The sequence below is a fragment of the Centroberyx gerrardi genome, chromosome 3 (genome assembly GCF_048128805.1).
Source record: "Centroberyx gerrardi isolate f3 chromosome 3, fCenGer3.hap1.cur.20231027, whole genome shotgun sequence".
In the NCBI taxonomy this organism is placed as follows: Eukaryota; Metazoa; Chordata; class Actinopteri; order Beryciformes; family Berycidae; genus Centroberyx; species Centroberyx gerrardi.
Genome location: NC_135999.1, coordinates 30066089 through 30088671, shown reverse-complemented (window position 1 = coordinate 30088671; position 22583 = coordinate 30066089). Strand labels below are relative to the sequence as shown.

General features: G+C 41.8%; 1 protein-coding gene across 1 annotated transcript; it reads left to right on the top strand.

Annotated features, from left to right (window-relative positions):
- Positions 1 to 8917: 8917 nt before the first annotated feature.
- LOC139925613 (E3 ubiquitin-protein ligase pellino homolog 1-like) lies at positions 8918 to 19209 on the top strand. The gene is made up of 6 exons (XM_071917069.2): positions 8918 to 9003; positions 13022 to 13151; positions 13786 to 13887; positions 16846 to 17043; positions 17159 to 17347; positions 18637 to 19209. The coding sequence occupies exons 1-6, from the start codon at positions 8918 to 8920 to the stop codon at positions 19207 to 19209; spliced, it is 1278 nt and encodes a 425-aa protein (XP_071773170.1).
- The last annotated feature ends 3374 nt before the right edge of the window (positions 19210 to 22583 follow it).

Below are 22583 nucleotides of genomic sequence, written 5' to 3'. Positions count from 1 at the left end.
TAACTAAGAATTAAGAACTTTTTAATAGCCTATCCCAAAGAGCCTTATATGGTTCTTTGAAACCATATATTTCTTAAAAGGTTCTTTGTGGAACCAGAAATGGTTCTTCTGTGGCATCACTCCGAAGAACTTTTCAGTTCCAGTTCGCACTTTTATTTTTCTGTAATAGAATAAAACGCTTCATTTCTCCTGGATGATATGGTTGAAATCAATATCACAATAATCACAAGGATTTCTTTCTATATCAGGATCAAGATATAGCTTACATATGCAAAACCATGTTAAATAATCAAATTGATGTTTCTTTGCATTGAACTGCATGGGGATGTGAAGTTTGATGTCAAACAAAAGTCTGAAATTTTCAAACGTTATTCTTTAAAATGTTTCCTCATTTTGTCATTCCACATTTTGTTTCTTTCCAAAACACCGTACATTTACTTAGGAAAGAAAAAAAGTTCTGGTAGCTCTTTCCTGGGAAAAAAAATCGTCTGCCGCACAGGAAGTGATGTGTTTTACATTTCCGGTTTGTTTGGAATAAACAGAAGAAGAAGAACTGGGTAGTTAGCATGAGCAGTGATAGCCACCATGGCTGAACAGACAAAAAAAAGAGAAACTCAAATTGCAGCAACAGAAAATCCAAGCTCCGCCCACACTGTTTGATTGACAGGTGATCTGTGGGAAGAGCAGTGCAGAAACACCACAGTGAGGTGGAAAAAAGCATCGAAAAAAGCAAGAAAAACAACAAAGGGTAATGAGTTGCATTGACTGGACAGAAGCTGCATGTAGCTCCTTTAACCTTTAACTGCTGCAGTAGAACCGCTCACTCTGACAGTAAAGACTGTGTTGATTCACTGTGGGGAATCTGTTTGGATGTGAGGCAGAATATAGATGAAAACAATTATATCTGCCTAGTAAACTTTCCCTGGGTTTAAAAAAAGTTCCAAAAAGTCTCTGTCATCCCGTTGTGACACAGTCATCACTGACAGAAGTTAGATGGTGTCTGTCTTTACTTTAGATTAGGTGAAAGTGTAGAGTTGTATTGATGTGTGAGGCGTCAGAGCCTGGCAGGGTGGTGTTGTTCAGACCAGGATCAGACCAGCTGATGTCCGTCCGCCCGGCTGTGTGTGTTGTCTGTCTGCTGCATCTGGATCAATAATTCAGGAGTTTGAAATTTACTGCCACTCTCCGTCTGTCAGGTCCGAACACTCTGCAGGTGATCAGGGAGTCCTCAGTGAACTAGGGTGGACTTTTATTTTGAAATGTCTTTAGATTCCCTCCCTGTTCCACTGCTACAGGACAAGTCAAATAAGTTATTTTGACTGTGCTTTGACAGTCAAAATAAAAGCAGAATACTCCAAATTAATTTAAAAAAAGCAAAACACCTGAAAGTAACTTGTGTCTCTGCTGCTCTCTCTCAGTGTGTTAGCAGAGCGACTCTCTGCTGTATGAATGGTTGTCATTGAGTCAGACTCTGACCTGATAATCTCCTCCTGGAGCCTGGTGCTGAGGCTGCTGCTCACAGCTCAGAGACCCTCTGGTCTGATTAAAGAAACCAAACCCCCCTAACCTCTGCTGAACCCTCTGGAGATAAAGTCCGACTTCAACAAGCTGGACATGGAAACTGAAAAGGACTTTGTGTAGCTGATAAAGTTTGTGTTGCTATAAGAGAGGAACTATTTTCCCACTGATACCCGGTCAATATAAGAGTGTGAGACACTACTGCTTACCTGATGAACTTAACCTCCAGTAACGACTTCTGAAAGGAAGCAGCATCACTTTAAAGGAAAGTCCACCTTCAGACAGTCCGGCTCTTAGACTGTTAGATCTCATCAATCTGTGATGTTCAGTTCCAGGAGTTATTTTGTGATGCTGAGTGATTCACCGAAATGTTGGTTATTTTTCGGTTAAAGGTCCCACATAGATTATAGAATACCCTAATTATAGAAATCAAACTCATGATGCTCTTACCAAGTTTTTATCCTATTAAAACCATATTGCTTTGAAAAGTCCTAGATATTTCGTTTTCTTTAAGATATTAAATTGATACTGGACTCTTGATTTGTTCTGACTTGACTTGCTGTTCTACATTTAGACTTGGGACTTGACATTAATGACATGGACTTGACTTGGTAATCTACATTTAGACTTGGAACTTGACTTGAAACTTTTGCCTTAAGACTTGAGACTGACTTGAGACTGACTTGGGACTCGAGCGAAGTTAACTTGGTCACACCTCTGAGTGAAAGTATTTCAAACCCTCATGTCTGCACCTCGCTGGCTGTGCGTTCTTTCTACTGTAGTTTAGAAGAACTGACCCGAACCCCAAACCCCCCCCCCCAAATAAACCCCCACATGAGTCTCTGAGCTGCAGTGTGACTCGGTGTTACGTGTCCGTCACGAGAGAGGAGCGCAGCACAGAAGGCTGTTTGTTGCGGAGGAGTGAAGTCACTTTAGAAGTTGTCGTCCTCCCTGTCTGTGTGCTGCAGACTCTGCTCTCCTGTTACAGGCAGTGAAAGGCTCTCTGTCCGCCTGCAGTGCCCTGCCTGGATCCACCGCCACCGAAATCTACACTGACTTAGAGGGGGGGGGGGGGGGGGGGGGGGGGGGGAGATGTATTCATGTAGTCACAGTGACACGGGTTCAAATCCGGCTTACAGTCGCTGTCACATGTCAGGAAAATAATTGCGAGGCAGCAGGTGGACGGTTTAAAGACAGTTCCAGTGTGATTGGATTGGTTTTTGCTCTTTTCCTGCGTTTCCTCACTGTTTTGCATCACTGTAGATGTTTTTTCAGCTCTGATCACATTAGGAGATATTTCAAGATTCAAGATTCAAGAAAACTCTATTGTCCATTATTGCAAGTAACATGGACATTTTTCTTTGGCTTGTGTCAGGCTCGTCAAACACAAAACAGAGAGACAGCAATCAGAAACAAAGTTAAAAAAGTTAGATATTTTTGTTTTTCAAAGTAAATATTTTTAAATAATATATAATATTAATAATACATATGACAGGAGGAGAACGGCAATTTGAAGTGGTAATGTGTTAAAATCTAGCTTTAGCTGGAGAAGAGTCTTGCTTCGGTTTGTCTGTTGGCTTGACCGGGTTGTGATTGACAGGACTGTCCCAATGAAGTGTGACTGCAGTTTGTTTACAAGCAGAAAGAGGAATAAAGACGCATTAATATGAAGCGGTGAGAAGTTCACAGCCTGATAGTAGCGTTCTGATGCAATTTTGCCTCTCATTCACAGTGATGGATTACCTTTACCGACTGAATTAGAGTCCAGTTGTTTTCTCTGCTGTTTGGAATTGAATGGGAGTGAATGAGCCGGAGAGGTTCGGCAAAACTGATTTTAAAATATCTTTAATCGTAGTGTACGCATGTAAAAACAGTCACAATTAACATTAAAGGGATGGAAAACGTAAAAAATTCGCAAAATCTCCAATCACGCTGGAATTGTCCTTTAATCCCCTGAGCAGCCATGTTTCCTATGAAGTCAGAGCGTTGGCTAAATGCTTCAGAGGTGAAACTGTCTTTCTGTCGTCTCTGAGCCAGTTGGGCCCTAAGAATAGATCGTGCCTGAGATGAGTGTTTACGTCTCCTTTCAGTTTGACCCTGGCTCTTCTGTGAGAAGTCTTTGTCTGTGTGTATAATTATGGGATTGTTGTGAGGCTGCAGGCGGAGCCGGCAGATACAGAGTGCTGTTGTCTGTTCAGAGGGAGATCTAGACCAATCACATGGCAGCAGCTGAACATCACCAAGCCAAAGGACAAGTAAACATGATGCAAGCAGACCCCCAGGGCCAATCAGTAACAAGTAAACAAGCGTTGTAGCGCCCCCGTTAGGCCAATCAATGTCATCTGAAAAATGTCGTCAAAATCCGATCAGTAGCGTCTGACGTATTGTGTGTGACATCAGTTCATAGTCTCTCTTCCGATTTCATTGTGGCGGTCGAGTCAGGAATAGTTGCAGAAGTCTTAATGCTAAATCCATTTCATCATCAGCTGAAGTTACTTGTTTGATATCTACTAAATTGTTTTCCATCTGCAAAAACTTTATCATTTTGTTAACCAAGTACTTAAAGATGCCATATTATTCAGTTTTCAAATACACTATGGTTCAGGATCAGAATAATGTTCTTAAAGGTGCAGTATGTAACTTTTATGGATTAACATTCATTTAGAAGTATAAAAATAAATTGAAATGTTTGGTACGGCAGCATATTGATGCCACGGTGGGGGAAAAAAATCGGCTCAGTATCTCATTACAACAAGATAGCCCACCTGGGCACTAGGCACCGAAGGCATGGGGATAACATATCCCCAGTGCAAACAGCACTGTGCTGTGAGGCGACAGCCCTACCACTGCGCCACCGTGCACCCATCTACTTGTATGTAGACAGACAATTACCAACAGAAAAATGTATATTCTCAAAATTTGTTTTAAATTCTTAAAAACATCTATCTTCATGTCATTTTTATCAATGTATACTATGAATTTACACCACAAAAAGTAAGTCAGCTGAGTTTAGATGGGTTAACTCTCTTGTATATCATTGAGCTTGTCAGGCAATATTTCAGATTTATTCTTTTACTCTAGAAATATAGTTAAAATGAAAGTTTCCTTGTGTGATTTTGAAAACAGAAATGTTTTGTACAGAAAGTTAGGAAAAAGGTAGGAAAACTCATCGACGAACATTTTGAAAGCTGAAATATTTCAATATATTTCAAAATTCAAAACAGCTGTCAAATCACCGTGGTTTGGCCTTTCTAAAGTTGCATTTATTTTTATTTTTTATTTTACCCAAAGTAGAATTCCGGCCTCTGGTGTCGAACATCCAGATCTGGACATTCCCCATTCTAATTCAACTCATCAAATTATCTTTTTCAGGGGATTCAAGAGATAAATAATACATTTTGATAATAATTAATAATAAATGCGATAATAAATGATAAATAATGTTTAATTTAATTTTACCGCTTCTGACAGTTGGATTCTGCCTCAGCTGCTGCTTCACACATTCAGATGAAGTCAATTCTGCTCCACAGCCTCTTATTATTTATTAACATACTGGATTAATATATTAATATACTAGATGTAAAGTGCTGTATCTCCAGGATGGGGAACGATCAGCAGCTTCAGACAGATCCTGGTACAGTTTTATGTCCTGTTGTGTTCTGACGCTCTGATTGGCTGCTGAAAGAGTGGAAGTTTGAACCTTTATGTTGAAAAGAGCCTGATGTTCAGTAAACCTTCCCTTTAAAAGTGTTAAAAAATATATTTCTGTCAGAGGTGGGGACTCGAGTCACATGACTTGGACTCAAGTCAGACTCAATTATAGAAATCAAACTCATGATGCTCTTACCAAGTTTTTATCCTATTAAAACCATATTGCATTGAAAAGTCCTAGATATTTAGTTTTCTTTAAGATATTAAATTGATACTGGACTCTTGATTTGTTCTGACTTGACTTGCTGTTCTACATTTAGACTTGAGACTTGACTTGAGACTTGTGCCTCAAGACTTGAGACTGACATGGGACTTGAGCAAAGTTGACTTGGTCACACCTGTGATTTCTGTTGCTGGGTGAAAAACCTTGTATCTCCATAATGTTACCTTTCAGGAACTAAGAAAAACAGCCTTATTTTTAGCCTGACCATGATGCATTTCTGAGTTTATCCGCTGGGTTTTGAAAGAGTTTCAGAAACCGAAGAATCACAGAACTTCGTCGGCCCACAGAGGAATCCTTCAATTTAAGTCAAAATTGGAAAATCACCAAAACTGGAGTTACAAGGTTTTCATTAGACAATCGCCATCCAGAATATGGAAAGACTCGACTAGACTAGACTGTTTTTTTTCCTGATCAAATATGAAATGATCCAAAAACATGAACCAGGGGAGAATCAAGGGTTTGAAGTTCTGCTGTTCCAGCTTTATTTCAGTTGTAAGGATCACAGCAATAGAAATCAAAACCTAACCAAGAGTCATTTATATATTTCCCAGTGTGAAGTTAACACCCAGCACGAGTTCATCTAATATACACCTGCAGCTGACGCAATTTTCACACCGCTCACACTTCTGTGGAGAAACGGGTGAGAATGAAGAAGATCAGAGGCAGGCAGAGAGAAACCAGAAGAAAGAAACCAGATGGGATTTCCTGATTAAACCTGCAGACAGATGTTCAAACAGATCTGTGAGGAGAGAAAGGAGAGAAAAGTGTTGCTTTCGTTTGATGGAAAGTGTAAGTTGGTTACTGTGGGAAGTCGCTCTGTGGCCTATAAATAGGAAACCAAGTCACACAGCAAGTCATGACTGCTTTGTGTCGGCGCTGAAGGAGAACAGGTTGGGTTTTAACTTTGTTCTCATGTTATGTCATTGCTCTGTATGTATTTTCCCTTATTTCTGTGGCTGATCTTCAGTGTCATATAAAGGATAAGTTCGGCGATTTTGCGAGCTCCACTGCCTCTTGCTGCTAACAGTGAGTCTAAGCGGGGTTGAGCGAGTGAACGAGTCGCTGAGTAAGGCACTTCATCCATGCTTTCTCAAACAGGCTTCCTGGACTCCTAGCAGTTTTGAACCCGATGATGTCACGTGGTTTTCCTTCCTTTTGACCCATTCTCCAGCTGCGTAACTCATAGATTTGTGATGATGTAGCCTCAGAAGTGGGGACTCAAGTCACAATTTGAATTGGTTGAGACTTGATGCATGAAGAGAAGACTTGAGACTTGACTTGACTTGGGTTCTGGTGACTTGGGACTTGACTCTGACTTGTACTTTGACGACTTGAAAAGGTTTCTAAAGTCTTGACTTGAGATCTTGAGATCTTGTGTTTGTGGAAATGACTTAGATTGAAAGTGATGAGATTTGTTCCAGCAGACGACTGAATTTAAATTCTGTTTTCTGAATTTGTATGGAATGATTGAATTTATTGAAGTTGAAACTGATTATAGAAATCAAACTCATGATGCTCTTACCAAGTTTTTATCCTATTAAAACCATATTGCATTGAAAAGTCCTAGATATTTAGTTTTCTTTAAGATATTAAATTGATACTGGACTCTTGATTTGTTCTGACTTGACTTGCTGTTCTACATTTAGACTTGAGACTTGACATTAATGACATGGACTTGACTTGGTAATCTACATTTAGACTTGAGATTTGATCGAGACTTGTGCCTCAAGGCTTGAGACTGACTTGGGACTGGAGCAGAGTTGACTTGGTCACACCTCTGATAAAATCAACCACAGCGGTGCAGAATTCATCACTGCAGCCGGTTGTGTAACTGGTAGATTCATGATGATGCAGCCTGGTGTTGTGGGTTGGGACGTCACTGTTTTAACATCTGAACTGGGCTTCTGTATGAATGCTCGCCCTACTTTATGGCACAAAGGATTATAACATCAGATCCAGTGTATTGGTAAATGATTCACCCCGTCACGGCCCTATTTTACTCTAACAGCCCCATTCAGTGTGTTGGCGTGAGTGACTGGAGGGAAACACATTGTCCTCCACTGTTCCCAGTATAAAGCCTGTGTGGGTGTACTGTAGTAATGAATGTTGGTGTGTTTCTGAGCCTTTGTGTGTGTTTTTATGACAAAATGAAATATCCACCATCTGAATAAAGTAGTGACGTCTGCTGTCACAACAGTACAGTGAAGTGAAACTCATTCAGGACTCTTAAGCCTATCACACATGTGCACTTTACAGCTCTGTTCTAGGTGTGTATGTATTATTGAAACCTACTTTATCCTTTTGTCTTGTACTTTTTATTAAATACGATTGCACTTTTTTTTTTGCAGGCAATTTGCAGCTCTGTTACATCCTAACTCACTAATTTTATCTTTTTAACTTACTGTTTTTTATTGAGTCCTTTTTTTTTTTTTATCCCTTTGTATGAATGTGGATCCTGTGTGTCAGGACTGTGTTGTATGGCACCCTGAGCTGCACTGCACTAGTTTCCAATCAACTCAGTACTAAAGTATTGAATTGAAATCGAATTGAATTGAAAAAAAACCCATTTGTACTCATGATTTTAGTTTAGTTTAAACTAACTAAACTTTAAAAACCACATGACAATTTGTGTTGCCATGTGTCTCTAAACAATTGAGGATAACACAAAACGTCCACAGACTTCTCTCCATCCTGGTCCTTGTTGATGTCGTGATTTGAAGATCTTTGCCTGCCAAACACTAACTTTGTTGAGGATTGAATCATCTAGATCTTTAAACTACTGAGTGATGAATTTCAAGCAACAATTTCCTGAAAATAGACGAATCGTGAGCTTGGAAACATGAGGTTCTCTCTGACTTTTTGTAATCAAAATTTAGTTTTCCACATCTTCATGATCTTTGAATGTTACTTTACGCCTGTGTGTGTTATTTTTTTTTTTTAGAAAGAACCTTTTTGGGGTTAGAAAGTACATGGTGTTGTATTTTATTTTATTTATTTATGTATTTTTTGTCCTTGTTTATTTACTAATTTATTTATTTTTCTTTCTCTCTCCTCTGTTGCTTGATTGTTTTATTGTTTACCATCTACATGCGCCCATAGCCAGGTAGTTTCTTTTTGCATATTCCTATGCATTTTATTGATTTCTTTTTTTTTTTTACGCCGGCTCATGTGTTACAATATCTGTGGAAATAAAAAAAATATATATAGGAAAAAAAAGAAAGAAAGAAAGTACTATGGTGTTTTGGTGTTTAACAGGTGGATTTTTGAAAGTTAACATAGTTTCAGTCACTCCAATCATACAGACTGAACACTTGTATAGAGATGATTAAACTTCATGTGTTCGTCTTCATTACATCTGCAGGTTCTGTGTGGTGTAACGGCTGCAGCGATGGAGAGACTGTGAGGAAGGAGACAGAGGAACGTCAGACGGCGGGACAGTCCTCCCTCCTCCCTCCTGCTGCAGCGATGTTTTCCCCCGACCAGGAGAACATCTCCACCTCCCCCGCCTCCACCAAAGGGCCGGTGAAGTACGGAGAGCTCATTGTGCTGGGGTGAGATGTTCGTTCTTCCACCTGTGGTCAACAGCTCTCTGTCTCCTCTGTCTCTTTAAAACACACACAGTAAGGCTGCGTTCACACCCAGCATGTTCTGATCGGTTTATCTGAACTCTGCAGAGTTTCCTGCTGCAGTTGGTTGGTTTGTCCAGGTGAGAACGCTGCAAAAAATGACAACTTGTCAAGTGATTTTCTCTTGTTTCCAGACCTATCAGCTTATTTCATGATATTTTTAGTCAAATTCTCTCACTGCACTGGCAGATAATCTGCTGGTTTCAATAAATTTCACTTGATTCATGCCAATATGACTTCTTTCAAGAAATCATCATAAAACAATGAAGAAAATCTGGAAACAAGAAACTTTCTCCAAGGCAATTTCACTTTTACTAAGAAAATGCCCTGAAACAAGTTACATTCTCCTGGAAGAAAGTCTAATTTGTTGAAACCAGTAAAATTATCTGCCAGTGCAGTGAGATGATTTCACTAAAAGTCTGGATACAAGATAAAATAAATTGACAAATCTGTCAGTTTTTACAGTGAACAATGACCTTTGAACTCTAGTGGCACCAAATAATGGCACCGAGACGCCTGGAAATGCGACTCTCAGTCAATCAATCAATCAATCATTCAAACTTTATTTATAGCACCTTTCATGCAAGATTGCAATACAGAGTGCTTAACAAAATAAGAAGAAAAATAGATACAACACAATAATGAAAACCAGAATAATATATTAATAGTAATAATAAAATACGATAATAAAATAAAAATTTAATTGAAGCATGCATATATGCAATGCAGATTAGCTTTGACTGTAATAACACATTCTTATGTAAAAGCTACTAAAACTAAACTAAAACTAAAACTAAAAAGAGAACTAATGAGAGAACTGCAGTGCAGCTCGTTAGGAGTGAGAACGTAATCCAACCAACTACAGGAAACCACCCTGAAGCGCAAGGGATTATGGGTAGAAGGACACGGTTTAACTCCACCGATAAGATTATTTCTGCCTCCGGAGCAGCTCTGCCTCCGAGAAATGTTTGCAGAACTAAAATATGTGTGTAATTAAAGTAAGCGAGCAAGTAACTCCCTTTACTTTAAATAAGAATTTGTACACAGTCTGGCTGTCCAGTTAAATAAGGTTAAACAAATCCCTCCATTTTAGCGCTGAGTGCCCTGCAGCGTTTTCACATATGAAATTCAACCCAGTGGTTTTTGTTTGGGAGCAGCTGAAGTCAACATAAATCCAGTTAAATGCATTGAGAAGCTGAACCACAGGGAGAAAAGAGAGACAGAAGAGAGAGACTGTGGTGCAGAGAGGTAGAGGGGCGGCAGGGAGGTTATGGCTGTTGTGGTTTCACATGTTTTCTTTTGCTTTCGTATCGTGTCCAGAACTGGAGTTTAACTGTCTGCAGAGACCCTCAACCGGCAATTACACCGGTCATAAGGTTTCATTTTAAAGAGCCGTGCAGTTTGGGTGTTTTCAGTGAAGGGGGAAGGTCTCTGTTTGTCTGAGAAGAGGAGGAGGTGGCAGACACTTTCTCTGAAACGCAGGAAGTTTGCATTATCCGGCTCGCTCTGAGCTGAACTCACGTGTTTGCTTGACCTTTCTGCTGCAGACAGTCTGGAGCAAAGATAACCTGCAGCTTAGCAGAGGCCGAGGCTCCGGTTCACTTTTAATTAAAGCTCCCACAATATTCAGTTGTCCTGATTTTGTTTTTGAATCTACTCTGGCTCAGGATGGGAATAATGTTCTTCATGATGATTGGCAATTAAATATAGTTTAGTTAAAACTGTATTTGATGAATGAAGTTTACATGCTCAGAGACAGAACAGTCAATTGTTGATTGATTGTTTTGTGTCAAAATGACCGATAAGCAATAATTACGGTCTGATTTGGTAACGGAAAAGTCTCTGTTACATTTAGTCTAGTCATGTTTATTTATATAGTCCTTTATCACAAGCATGCCTCAATGGCATTTACATACAGCACTATATACACCATACTACATCATATATACATACATATACATTATATACATACTAAATCATATACCGGTGGTTCTCAACTTGGGGGTCAGGACCCCCCAGGGAGTCGTGAGATTATTTATGGGATAGGAAAAAAATATCTATTTTCATTATACAAATTCATTATCATGTTTGTCTCAATTATTCTCAATTTTTTGGCTTTTTTCTTGTGAAATACTGAATATTTCCAGCCTCTCGGCCTCCTCTGATAATGACTCAAATAAAACAAACTTAAAAGGTCATTGTTTGTTTGTTTGAACTGTTCACCACTCTGCATGTGTAGTCTGTGATGGATGGTCGCAAGTAGGCATCGTATCGTTTTAAGGGGTTGAGAACCACTGACATACATCATACTACACACAGTGCGGAGATTCGAACCCACGGCCTTTTAGCATTAGGCGACAGTACTAACCACTGAACCACCGAGCCGCCCGATTGGCTGACAGTAACTCCCAGGCCTGGGAGAATGGAGGATATTGGGTGTTCTCAGTGAGGACAGGAGAGATGCTACTGCTGCTTTCAAGGGATCTGAATCTGTGGGGTTGAAGGAAATATGTAGTATTAGTATTCACTTAAAGTGGTAATCCTAGAGATCCTCGTTTTTGTTTTTTTTCTTTGTCCCTCAGCCTCACTGTGGTGTTTCTGCACTGCTCTTCCCACAGATCACCTGTCAATCAAACAGTGTGGGCGGAGCTTGGATTTTCTGTTGCTGCAGTTTGAGTTTCTCTTTTCTTTGTCTGTTCAGCCATGGTGGCTATCACTGCTCATGCTAACTACCCAGTTCTTCTTCTTCTGCTTATTCCAAATAAACTGGAAATGTAAAGAGCTACCAGACACCGGCTGTTTAGAACAGACAATGGAAAAGCTTTCATCAACTGGATATAGGATGAAGAATTTTTTTGTTATAACAATTGGCCCTAGAAAATAGCAAAACATGACGCAGATCATAACTTAAAGACAAAAGAGAATGGTTGTGGTGTAGAGAGTATTTCATATATGAAATTAAATCCAGTGGTTTTTGTTTGGGAGCAGCTTAAGTCAACCTAAATCCAGTTAAATGCATTGAGAAGCTGAACCACAGGGAGAATAAAGTGAAGAGTGCAGCTGACTCCTGACTGAAGGCCGTTCACTGCAGACAGAAGAGAGAGACTGTGGTGCAGAGAGGTAGAGGGGCGGCAGGGAAGTTATGGCTGTTGTGGTTTCACGTGTTTTCTTTTTGCTTTCGTATCGTGTCCAGAACTGGAGTTTAACTGTCTGCAGAGACCCTCAACCGGTAATTACACCAGTCTTAAGGATTACTGATCCCACAGTGTCAAATTCTTGCCTGTCTGAAACACCACAGCCAATACAAAACCCAACAAACTCATAGACAGAACAGCAGTGAAATACGACACACGGTGGCTTTTTCTTTTACAAAGCAGTTCACTTCAGTTTCACTTCAGAACGTTTTGGCTCATTTGGATGGAGACACTCAAATAATCTCCCAGTATTCTTTCAAATCACCAGGTACACATCTTACATCCAAACTCCCATTGACATTGCGTGCTAAAATTAGCATCTGAGGTACGTAAGCTGTTCATGTGACCTGACCCAGCTGGGCCTGGCAATATTCTGCCTCTGGAACTGATTTGAACTTTTTGATCTGATCTCAGTACTGCCGGAGGGGAAGAGAAAAACATTTTACTACTGAAAATGGGTGGGAGTCCCCTTTGAAGTTGGCTTTCTGAAGCCTGCGGATGCCCTGGAAATGTCATTGAATCCCTCTGGAATGGCTGTGAAAGTCTGGGCAGGGAAAGTGAATGATGCTGCCTTCAAGTTCTCCTCGGTAGTTCATACTTATGGGTTCAGAAGTCTGACTGTATGCGTTCAAGTGGTTTTGGATGTAAATACCACAAAAACAGACGCCTCACAGACACTAGTGATTGTGCTTCTTGGGCCTGTGTGGATCTTATGACTGTTATAAGAAATATTCCATGTTCTCTCTCAGGTGTAACGGCTCTCTGCCCAGCGGGGACAAGGGGAGGCGGAAAAGCCGCTTCGCTCTGAGCCGCAGAGCCAAGGCCAACGGGGTGAAGCCCAGTATGGTCCACACATCCTGCACACCGCAGGCTGCCAAGGTGAGGCAGCTGCACACACACCGGAGGTTTAGTCAATCAAACATTTCTCACAGGCAGAAATAATCTCATTGGTTGAGTTAAACCTCAGCGGGCGGAGCCAAAGAACCACAGTTTGGAGTGCAAGTTAGCCAACTGGCAAACTTGAATGACAAAGAAGGTTCTGGTCAATGACTTTTTTTTTTTGTTTTAGTCATTCATGACCATGACATTCATGACCATGACATTCATGACGTTGAAGGTCAGCAGCTAGCTAACTAGCTATAGGCTAGTATGGCTAGTTTGAACTTGAAGGTCAGCTAGCTAACTAGCTAACCTAGATAATTTAGTATGGTAGATTGTATTTTTTCAGTTAGCAGCAGAGCGCTAGGCTTCATAATATTAGCTTCCTCCTCTCTTACCTCTTGCCTTTTTCACTGAGCTTCAGTCTAATGTAAAAAGAAAAAAAAACTGTGGTTCTTTGGCTCCGCCCACTGAGGTTTAGCTCAACCAATCAGATTATTTCTGCCTCCGAGAAATATTTGTAGACATAAAACCCCATTGCATAATTTCAAAAATGCTTGGCCAATTAAAAAATATTCTGTTTGTCATCCCTGAGAAGATGCTAACACACTGCCTCTCTCCTCTGTTCCTGCAGGCTATCAGCAACAAGGAGCAGCACAGCATCTCGTACACTCTGTCCCGGGCCCAGACGGTGGTGGTGGAGTACACACACGACAGCAGCACAGACATGTTCCAGGTCTGTAGGCCATAAACTACACCTCTGTGAAAGATACGCAGTGTCAAACCAGGCAGATCTTCAAATAATACCATTCATGGTTGGTTTTAGCCACAGAACTTGAATGGATAGAATGGTCATAGAGAGCCTAAGTCCCGCCCCTTCCGCTGTCCCACATGGGACCTTATTTCGGAAAAAATATGTACGGTAGTCAACAGTGAGAGACAAATAATTGTTTGATCCCATTTGAATTGTGCCATGAATTACACATATGATGTTTTGTCAATTTAAAAGATAATTTTGCAAGTCAAGAAAGTCGCAGTTTGTCGTAAAACAGTAAAGTAACGTTTAGTTTTGTGTGAAACCGCTCAGTGAACTACATCTCTCGTCTCGCACAATATACGTCACCAACACCAACATAGGAAACACACAGACATCACGTTAACGTTAGCCCCCACTGTACTAAAACTATCCTAAACCAGTTTAAATCCGTTCTTACTGTCTACCTTCTAGGTTGTGTGTAATACTCCTGCTATCTGAGAGGGACTTAGCTTCAGCGGCTCTGGGTAGCTTGTGGAGAGAGGAAGTTATGACGTCACTTACGCCACTTTTGGGTGTGTAGTCTTTCTAATTACGTATTTTCACAGTCTATAACTTCAACAGTTTTACGACAAACTGCGACTTTCTTGACATGCAAAATTATCTTTTAAATTGACAAAACATCATATGTGTAATTCATGGCACAATTCAAACGAGATCAAACAATTATTTGTCTCTCGCCGTTGACTACCGTACATATTTTTTCCGAAATAAGGTCCCATGGTGGTCCACCGGAAGGGGAGGGACTTAGGCTCTCTATTGCCATTCAAATCAATGTTCCGGGACGGTTAGAGTGGCAGCCATTTTTGTGTGACCTGTAACTGACTTACAGCAAGTCACTGAGCTGAGAGGTTTTACAGCAAGAACCAAAGCAGCTTCTCTGTCTCCTTGCTGCCATGGATTGCTAACATGCTAATGTTGACTAGAAGAGCTAGAGAGAGAAGTACAGTCTGTGATGAAGCTACGTTAGCCTTGTCGCTAACGTTAGCTTTCAGTTGAGTTCTGACAGTTTGCTAACAGACTCATCTGCTCAGTTCTCAAGCAAATGTGACAGACTTTACAGCTTTAATGTCCAGACTTGTGTTGTCACCATAGCAACTAACCCTTAAAATTCCATAATCACCATTTTATGCTGTAGCTAAATTACCATGGCAAACAGTGGAAGAACCGTTCTATCCATTCAAGTTCTGTGGTTTTAGTCTGGCCAGGTGCCAGATGGGACAACACAGGGATTAGCAGAATTAGATTAGACAGCTAATTTGAAAGAATGTGAGTATATCAATAATAGCTGAGCAGGCATTTTTTATCATGATTATGGTAAAAGAAAATGTCCTGACAAAATCAAATTCGGCCTGTTTTGAACAGAGACAACAGTTTATCACTGCGAATGGAGCCCAGACAGACACACACCATCCGTCACACTGAAACCCTCCTCACATCTCCTCTCCTCGCGCCGTCTGCATCGCCTCGCCAAACCCTAATAGCTTTTCCCCAAGTGATGCATAGTCAGTCTTTTCATGAAGCCAAGAAGTAATTATCATCGTGACAACAGCAAGCCTCTTAGTGTTGTCAGTTAGGACTTACAGTAAAGGCATCAACAGGCCGGGTGCTGCCAGACCCACAATTACTAACATGCTGGGTCTGTAAGTGATAGTTATAAGTGTGTGTGTGTGTGTGTGTGTGTGTGTGTGTGTGTGGGGGGGTCTATGGGTCTGTGGGGCTTGAGATCAGAAAGTCACTAGTTTTAATTGGCTTGGAAAAAAGCGGGTGGAAAATGATTGATTATCGCTCTCCTCTCCCTCAACAACTCCTGCCAAGACGCCCTTGAGCAAGGCACCGAACCTCCAACCGCTCCAGTGCAGCTGCTCACTGGCCGACAGTAGAAGACTGTGGTTGTACTGGGAAGTTCCCAGTGTTAACTGGGAGTGTGCAACTCTGAAGCAGGGCAAGCATGGGTGAAGACAGGCAGAACAAAAACCTGCATGCAAAAGGGGCAGACAGCAGACTGCCACATCCCATCATGTGCCCTAAACAGCTCAAGGGATAAAGTTACAATCTGCAGAGTTTCTCCTTGAGACAGGGAATGTGTTGTTAGCCCCGCCCCAACACCTGTCACTCATCTTGATGATGTCATCTATCCTGAGGCTGAGGTAACCGGCAGAGTGAATCCTCCACAGGCGAGGAAGAAACAGACGGAGAATGCAGCCGATCTGACGCTGATGTTCACCGTGTTTCTGAACGTTTAGCTTCACTGTTCTTCATTCCCTCCGCCAACAGAGCTGGACGGGGTTTTGTTTTCCATCTGTTTGACTGTTTGTTTGTTTGTCCGTTAGCAGGATAACTCCAAACGTTATGAACAGATTTGCATGAAACTTTGTGGAAAGTTTGGTCACACCGATTGACCAAAGGGGGGCGTGGTGGTGGGCGTGGCCTCTCATAAAATGGCATGTAACTTCCGAATGGATTCACACAATCTGTTGCCCAAGTCCTTGTGCATGAACCATCTGAAACTGCTGCTCTACAATTGCTGCTCGTTTGAAAATGTGTCACATTTAAAAGTTGACGTTTAATGCACTTTCTTTGCCAAATATACAGTATAGAAAGAATTAACAAAAGTTTAATTTGGTCAACTATCCAGCATGTGGAAATGGCAGATCTTGGCAATTGCTAGCGTTGGCCGAGGTATGAACTCTACTGAGTGCCATCTTTCTAGTTTTCTTACTGCTTTTTGTATGGCAGGATGCCCTAGAGGTTTAGCATGTTAGTTGTGTGTCAAATTGTCCTTGAGCACCTGAACCCCTTCCTGCTCCTCACTGTAAGTCTCTCTGCAGCAGTTAAAACCCTAATCCTAAACCTGACTGTTAATGTGTGTCGATACAGATTGGCCGCTCTACAGAGAATCCCATCGACTTCGTGGTGACGGACACGCTGCCCGGCGGTCAGGGCCACGCCGACGGCCAGACGGTCCAGAGCACCATCTCCCGCTTCGCCTGCCGCATCATCTGCCAGAGGAACCCGCCTTACAGCGCACGGATCTACGCCGCCGGCTTCGACTCCTCCAAGAACATCTTCCTGGGGGTGAGCAGGGATCCACTGCCCTCTGTAATTAAAGATGAAGTCGTCTTTTGGTGTGGAGAGACTAAACATGTCTACTCCCCCCCCACCCCCCCCCCACCCCCACCCCCCCCCGCAGGAGAAGGCAGCGAAGTGGCGGACGCAGGACGGGCAGATGGACGGACTGACCACCAACGGCGTCCTGGTGATGCACCTGCGCCACGGCTTCACCCAGGACTCCAGACCCGGCCTGTGGAGGGAAATCTCAGTCTGTGGAAACGTCTTCACTCTCCGGGAAACCAGATCAGCTCAGCAGCGGGGCAAGATGGTGGGTGCCCTACACACACACACACACACACTGTCACACACGCAGATAGAACACACCAAACAAAACCAATAAATAGCGTTGAACGATTCAGCATTGTGGCCTTGTATGTTTTATCCACATATCAGTCTTATTTTGAAATCTGGTCTTGGCATGCTAGAGACACCACAGGGTCGCAGAGTGCTTCATCATTTGGACAAATAGTGGATTTTTGACATTGAGTTTAAAGTTTGAGACGTTCAAAGCTGATTTTAACAACATGGAATGTTTTAGCATCTATTTTTCACATATACTTGTTTTCAGTATGCTGGAGCAACATGATCTCCTAAAAATTTGTGAAATGAGCACAAACCCTGAAATGCAAATTTACGTGCTGTGAACATGAATTATGTGAATTCCTCCACCATTAATTGGATTCCGCAACAAAAACACGAATTGGACACAACATTTTCAGCTAAAGATTGGCTAACGGTTGAGTTTAGGCAACTAAAACTTACAGTCAACTTAAAGTCGAGATGAAACGGCATTTCGAGAGTATCTAACTTCCGTATCGTGACGTATTTCCGAGTGAAACAGGAAAGACAGGCGGGACATAACGTTGGGAGGAATTTGATTTGAACGTTGAAAAGTGGGTGTGTCATAACACCCGAAGACACTCTGAAGTACCATGCTGTTGCTAGCTAGCTAACTAATGAATCTTAGCCTCTTAGCTCTGTGCGCTAAAAGTTGAAGATTGATTGATGGGTGGATGTCATGATATTATTGGTTGAAATTGGTTATGGGCATGCTTACGTAAGCACACGGCATATTTTGTTTTACAGGAAGAAAACATGATTGAATTTTGATATAAGAACACAAAGAAATTGATTTTTTGTATTTTTTTTGGCATATATTGTTAAATAGGTGCACAATATGACCGGGGATGTGATCTAAAAGGGTTAAAAAGGCATTTTTCATTTCATCTTGACTTTAAGGTTTGGGTTAAGGTTATGGTTATGGTAAGGCAACTTACCCAGCTTGGTTAAGGTAAGGGAAGTGTTAAGGTTATGGTTAGGCAACTTACCCAGCTTGGTTAAGGTTAGGGAAAGGCTTTGGTCATGGAGGTTAAATAAGAAAAACTTTAAGGGTTAGGGTTAGGTGAGCGGCTGCTTCTTGCCGCACTTTAAGTGCTCAAGATTTCTCCCAAGGTTTTGCATGTGTAAAGTAAATGATACCATCCTGATGCCGTTTGGTCTGGCTCTTGGGTCTGACTGTGTTCCTTTGGCTCCATCTCTGCTCATGTTTCCCTGCAGGTGGACGCTGAGTCTCAGCAGCTGGTGGACGGCTCTCTGATCGACCTGTGCGGCGCCACCCTGCTGTGGCGGACGGCGGAGGGCCTGGCGCGCACTCCCACCGTCAAACACCTGGAGGCGCTGCGGCAGGAGCTGAACGCCGGGCGGCCCCAGTGTCCCGTGGGCTTCAACACCCTGGCCTTCCCCAGCCTGCGCCGCAAGGAGGTCCCGGACGACAGGCAGCCGTGGGCGTACCTGCGCTGCGGCCACGTGCACGGCTACCACGCCTGGGGGGGGCGCTACGGCGGCGAGGCGGAGGGTCGGGAGCGCGAGTGCCCCATGTGCCGGACGCGGGGCCCCTACGTGCCGCTGTGGCTGGGCTGCGAGGCGGGCTTCTACGTGGACGCGGCGCCCCCCACCCACGCCTTCGTCCCCTGCGGTCACGTCTGCTCGGAGAAGACGGCGGCGTTCTGGAGCCAGATCCCGCTGCCGCACGGCACGCACACCTTCCACGCCGCCTGCCCCTTCTGCGTCCAGCAGCTGGCCGGAGACTCCGGCTTCGTCAGACTCATTTTCCAAAGCCCGCTGGACTAGACCGGGGAAACCACTCAGACTTTTTATTTGCGTTTTGAATTTTCTTAACTTAATTTAAGGTTATTAAATATCAGATATCGGTCACTCAGTTTCGTTCATCTCTGATTTGATGGAAGTTCCTCTGACCACAGCTACAGAAAAACTGTAAAACCTGCAATGAAATTTTTGTTTCTTTGCACATTTTATTTATTCATTTAATTGTTCAATAATACTTTTTGTAAGTTAATTCTTCATTTAAGTTTAGTAATCTATCAGTTTCTCTACCATTGAACAGGTGTGGTGTCTCTCTGCCTTAAAGAGCTGCTGACACTAAAGGAATTTCATCAGTCTGGTTTCAGTGGAGAGTTTTAGTGTCCCACGATGCTCTGAATGCTGTTTCAGAGGCTTTTCACCCTGATGAGAAGGAAATTCTGGGGGAAACATTGAATATTTGTCATTTTTTGGCAGAAATGGAAAAGATATTGAATAACAGCACAAAATACTGGGTATCAGCAGCTTCAGTACAAAAATATCAGAGTCAGTACTGGACTTCAAAAACCCACATTGGTCGAACCCTAACTCAAAAATACTTTTGGGGATCTGTAGGAAATATTTTTTTTTGTTTTTCTCTAAAATCAAGTGACCTTCCTCAGCACTGCTGTGGCTCGTTTGAACACAGAATAACTATATTTTCATGATCTTAATGCAAAAAGTGTATTCTAACATCTGGGAAACTTTTTCAACTGCTGATTTGTGACTTGAAGCAAATCTAGGATGTATGTTTGTAGTATTTTTTTTTAATAAACTGAAAGGGTACTAGAGACATGAATGACCTTTAGACTTTAGACCCACGTTGCTGATTAGTCACATCAGTAATAGACTCTTGAGTAAGGCCGTCAGTGAAGCCTCACTGGGATGTTTTTTTTTTTTCTAGAATATTGAGATTAATGTCCACAATACAGAGAATTCACTATTCAAAGATTTATGTTTGCTTTCCATTCAACAGACAAACAGGATACTAATGATTGTGATAAGTTGCTAAAATGACATGCAGTGGCTAGTGGTTGCAGAGACCGTCCTGTAATGCAGTGGTTCTCAATGTGGGGTCCAGGGACCACAGGGATCCTTGAGGGGGTTCCAGGGGGTCCCCAGTAAATTGATGAATTGTTAAACGTCACCATTATTTAATTCACTAGAAGTTAACACAATTAGAGAATGTAGAAGAATGACTGTTTTGATCATAGTTTCTCTGTTATCGCTCTACCTACAATAAAGAGAGTCATGGGATTCTGGATCAAAATCATATCTAACAATAAAAACATTCTCAGATTTGGGTCCGAGAGACAAAATCTCATCAAATGGGGGTCTGTGGCTCTAATGTGGACTACATTAGGGGTCCATGATATGAAAAAGGTTGAGAATCACTGCTGTAATGGAATGGTTACATGTTCGAGTCCTGCAACAGCCAATCAGTGTCCAGCAACAGACATGTGTTCTGCCAAAGTGCCCTTAAAGGAATAGTTCACCCCAAAATTAAAATTCAGTCACTAACTACTCGCCCCTATGTGAGTGGAAACTCCACTGAAGTTGGCAGGACATCAAACACACAGTGAGTTTCCTGTAGTTCCATCTCAGACTTCAAACTGTTGGAGCTTACAGATCCATCTTTAAAGCTCCAAAAAAAAAGCATTAAATGCCTGTCAAATTTATCTAAATAGCTTGTGCAGCAAAATCCAAGTGTTTTGTAGCCAAACAAGTCCAAAAGTCCAACATTTACCTCATTATCTCCTAGTGTTTCCTCACCTACTTGCGAGTAACAAGTAGGATAGCGAGTCTTCCACCAGAGCGTTGTCATTACCAGAGCGCAGGGAAATATCGTTTGGCTACAAAACAGCTGGATTCTGCTGCTCAAGCTGCTTGGAGGAATTTGATTGACATTTGAAGCTTTTGGAGCTATAAGAAGATGGAGATGATAACTTCAGTAGTTTGTTAGAAGGCTGAGACGGAGCTACAGGGGCGAACTTTTGGTTTTCCTACCAACTTCAGTGGAGTTTCCACTGACATGGAGGTGAGCAGATAATGACAGAATTATTCCTTAAGCAAGACAGTGAAGCCCTACCTGCTCTCTCTCATGGATGGGAGCGTCAGCTAAATCCATAAAATGTGAGGATTTTTGATCTCATCACTGGATGCTGGACTGTCAAAATATCAGAATAGACACTGGCAAGCAAACATAGCTGACCTACATGTATTCACTGATCCACAGTGTTTATATTTCTCTGCAGTTTCACCAGGCTTTATTTATTTATTTAATACAGTTTTAAGTTGAAGGTGCTTGCATTCATCATCATAATTCTTCCAGTTTGTCCTCTTGTCCTGAAAGCTATGCAGTCCTGAGAAACTTGTCACACTGCAGACTGCAGGATTTTCTACCAACTGAAAACAATAAAAACTCGGAGCTTTTACACACTGTTGTGGTCATATTTCTGTGTATGCTAGCATAGAGCCTCAGGTCCAGGTGGTGGGGTGTGTGTGTGTGTGTGTGTGTGTGTGTGTGTGTATGTGTGTGTGTGTGTGTGTGTGTGTGTGTTCTTTACACAAGATCAGATGGATTTGATTGATTCTTGGGTTGCAGCAAATTGTAAAGACATGAAAGGCAGGAAAAGGTAAAAGACAAGTAGAATATAAGAATAAGCATGTAACTAAGTATCATAATAATATAAAATAAGCAACAAAGACAGTAAAAAGCAATAAAATAACAGCATAGAACGTAAACAGTTGTGGTGTTATATAAGAATATGCTGGTGACAATTTGTGAGCAGTTACAGTTGTTACATACCAGCAGATGTGTTCTACATAATAAGAACATTCTATATGCATAAATATGTTGTATATACAATATGTATAAATATAATGTTATGTAATATAAACATATCATATATACTGGAACCATTATGAAAAATATGATGAATATATTCATTCATATATGTAGGCTGAGTTTATGTAGTATCATATTAACTTAAGTAGTATCAAACCAGAGCTGGAGACTCGAGTCACATGACTTGGACTCGAGTCACAGTTTTAATTGCTTGAGACTTGACTTGATGCATGAAGAGAAGACTTGAGACTTGACTTGACCTGGGTTCTGGTGACTTGGGACTTGACTTTGACTTGTACTTTGATGACTTGAAAAGGTTTCTAAAGACTTGACTTGAGACTTGTGCCTCAAGACTTGAGACTTGAGCCGAGTTGACTTGGTCACACCTCTGTATCAAACTGATATGAGTAATGTTAACAGGTTCACAGACACAGTGCCAGCTGCGGGCAGCAGGTGGCAGCAGCGAGCTTTACCGACTAAAAGAAGCACAAGAAGAGACACTCTCCCTCCTGCAATG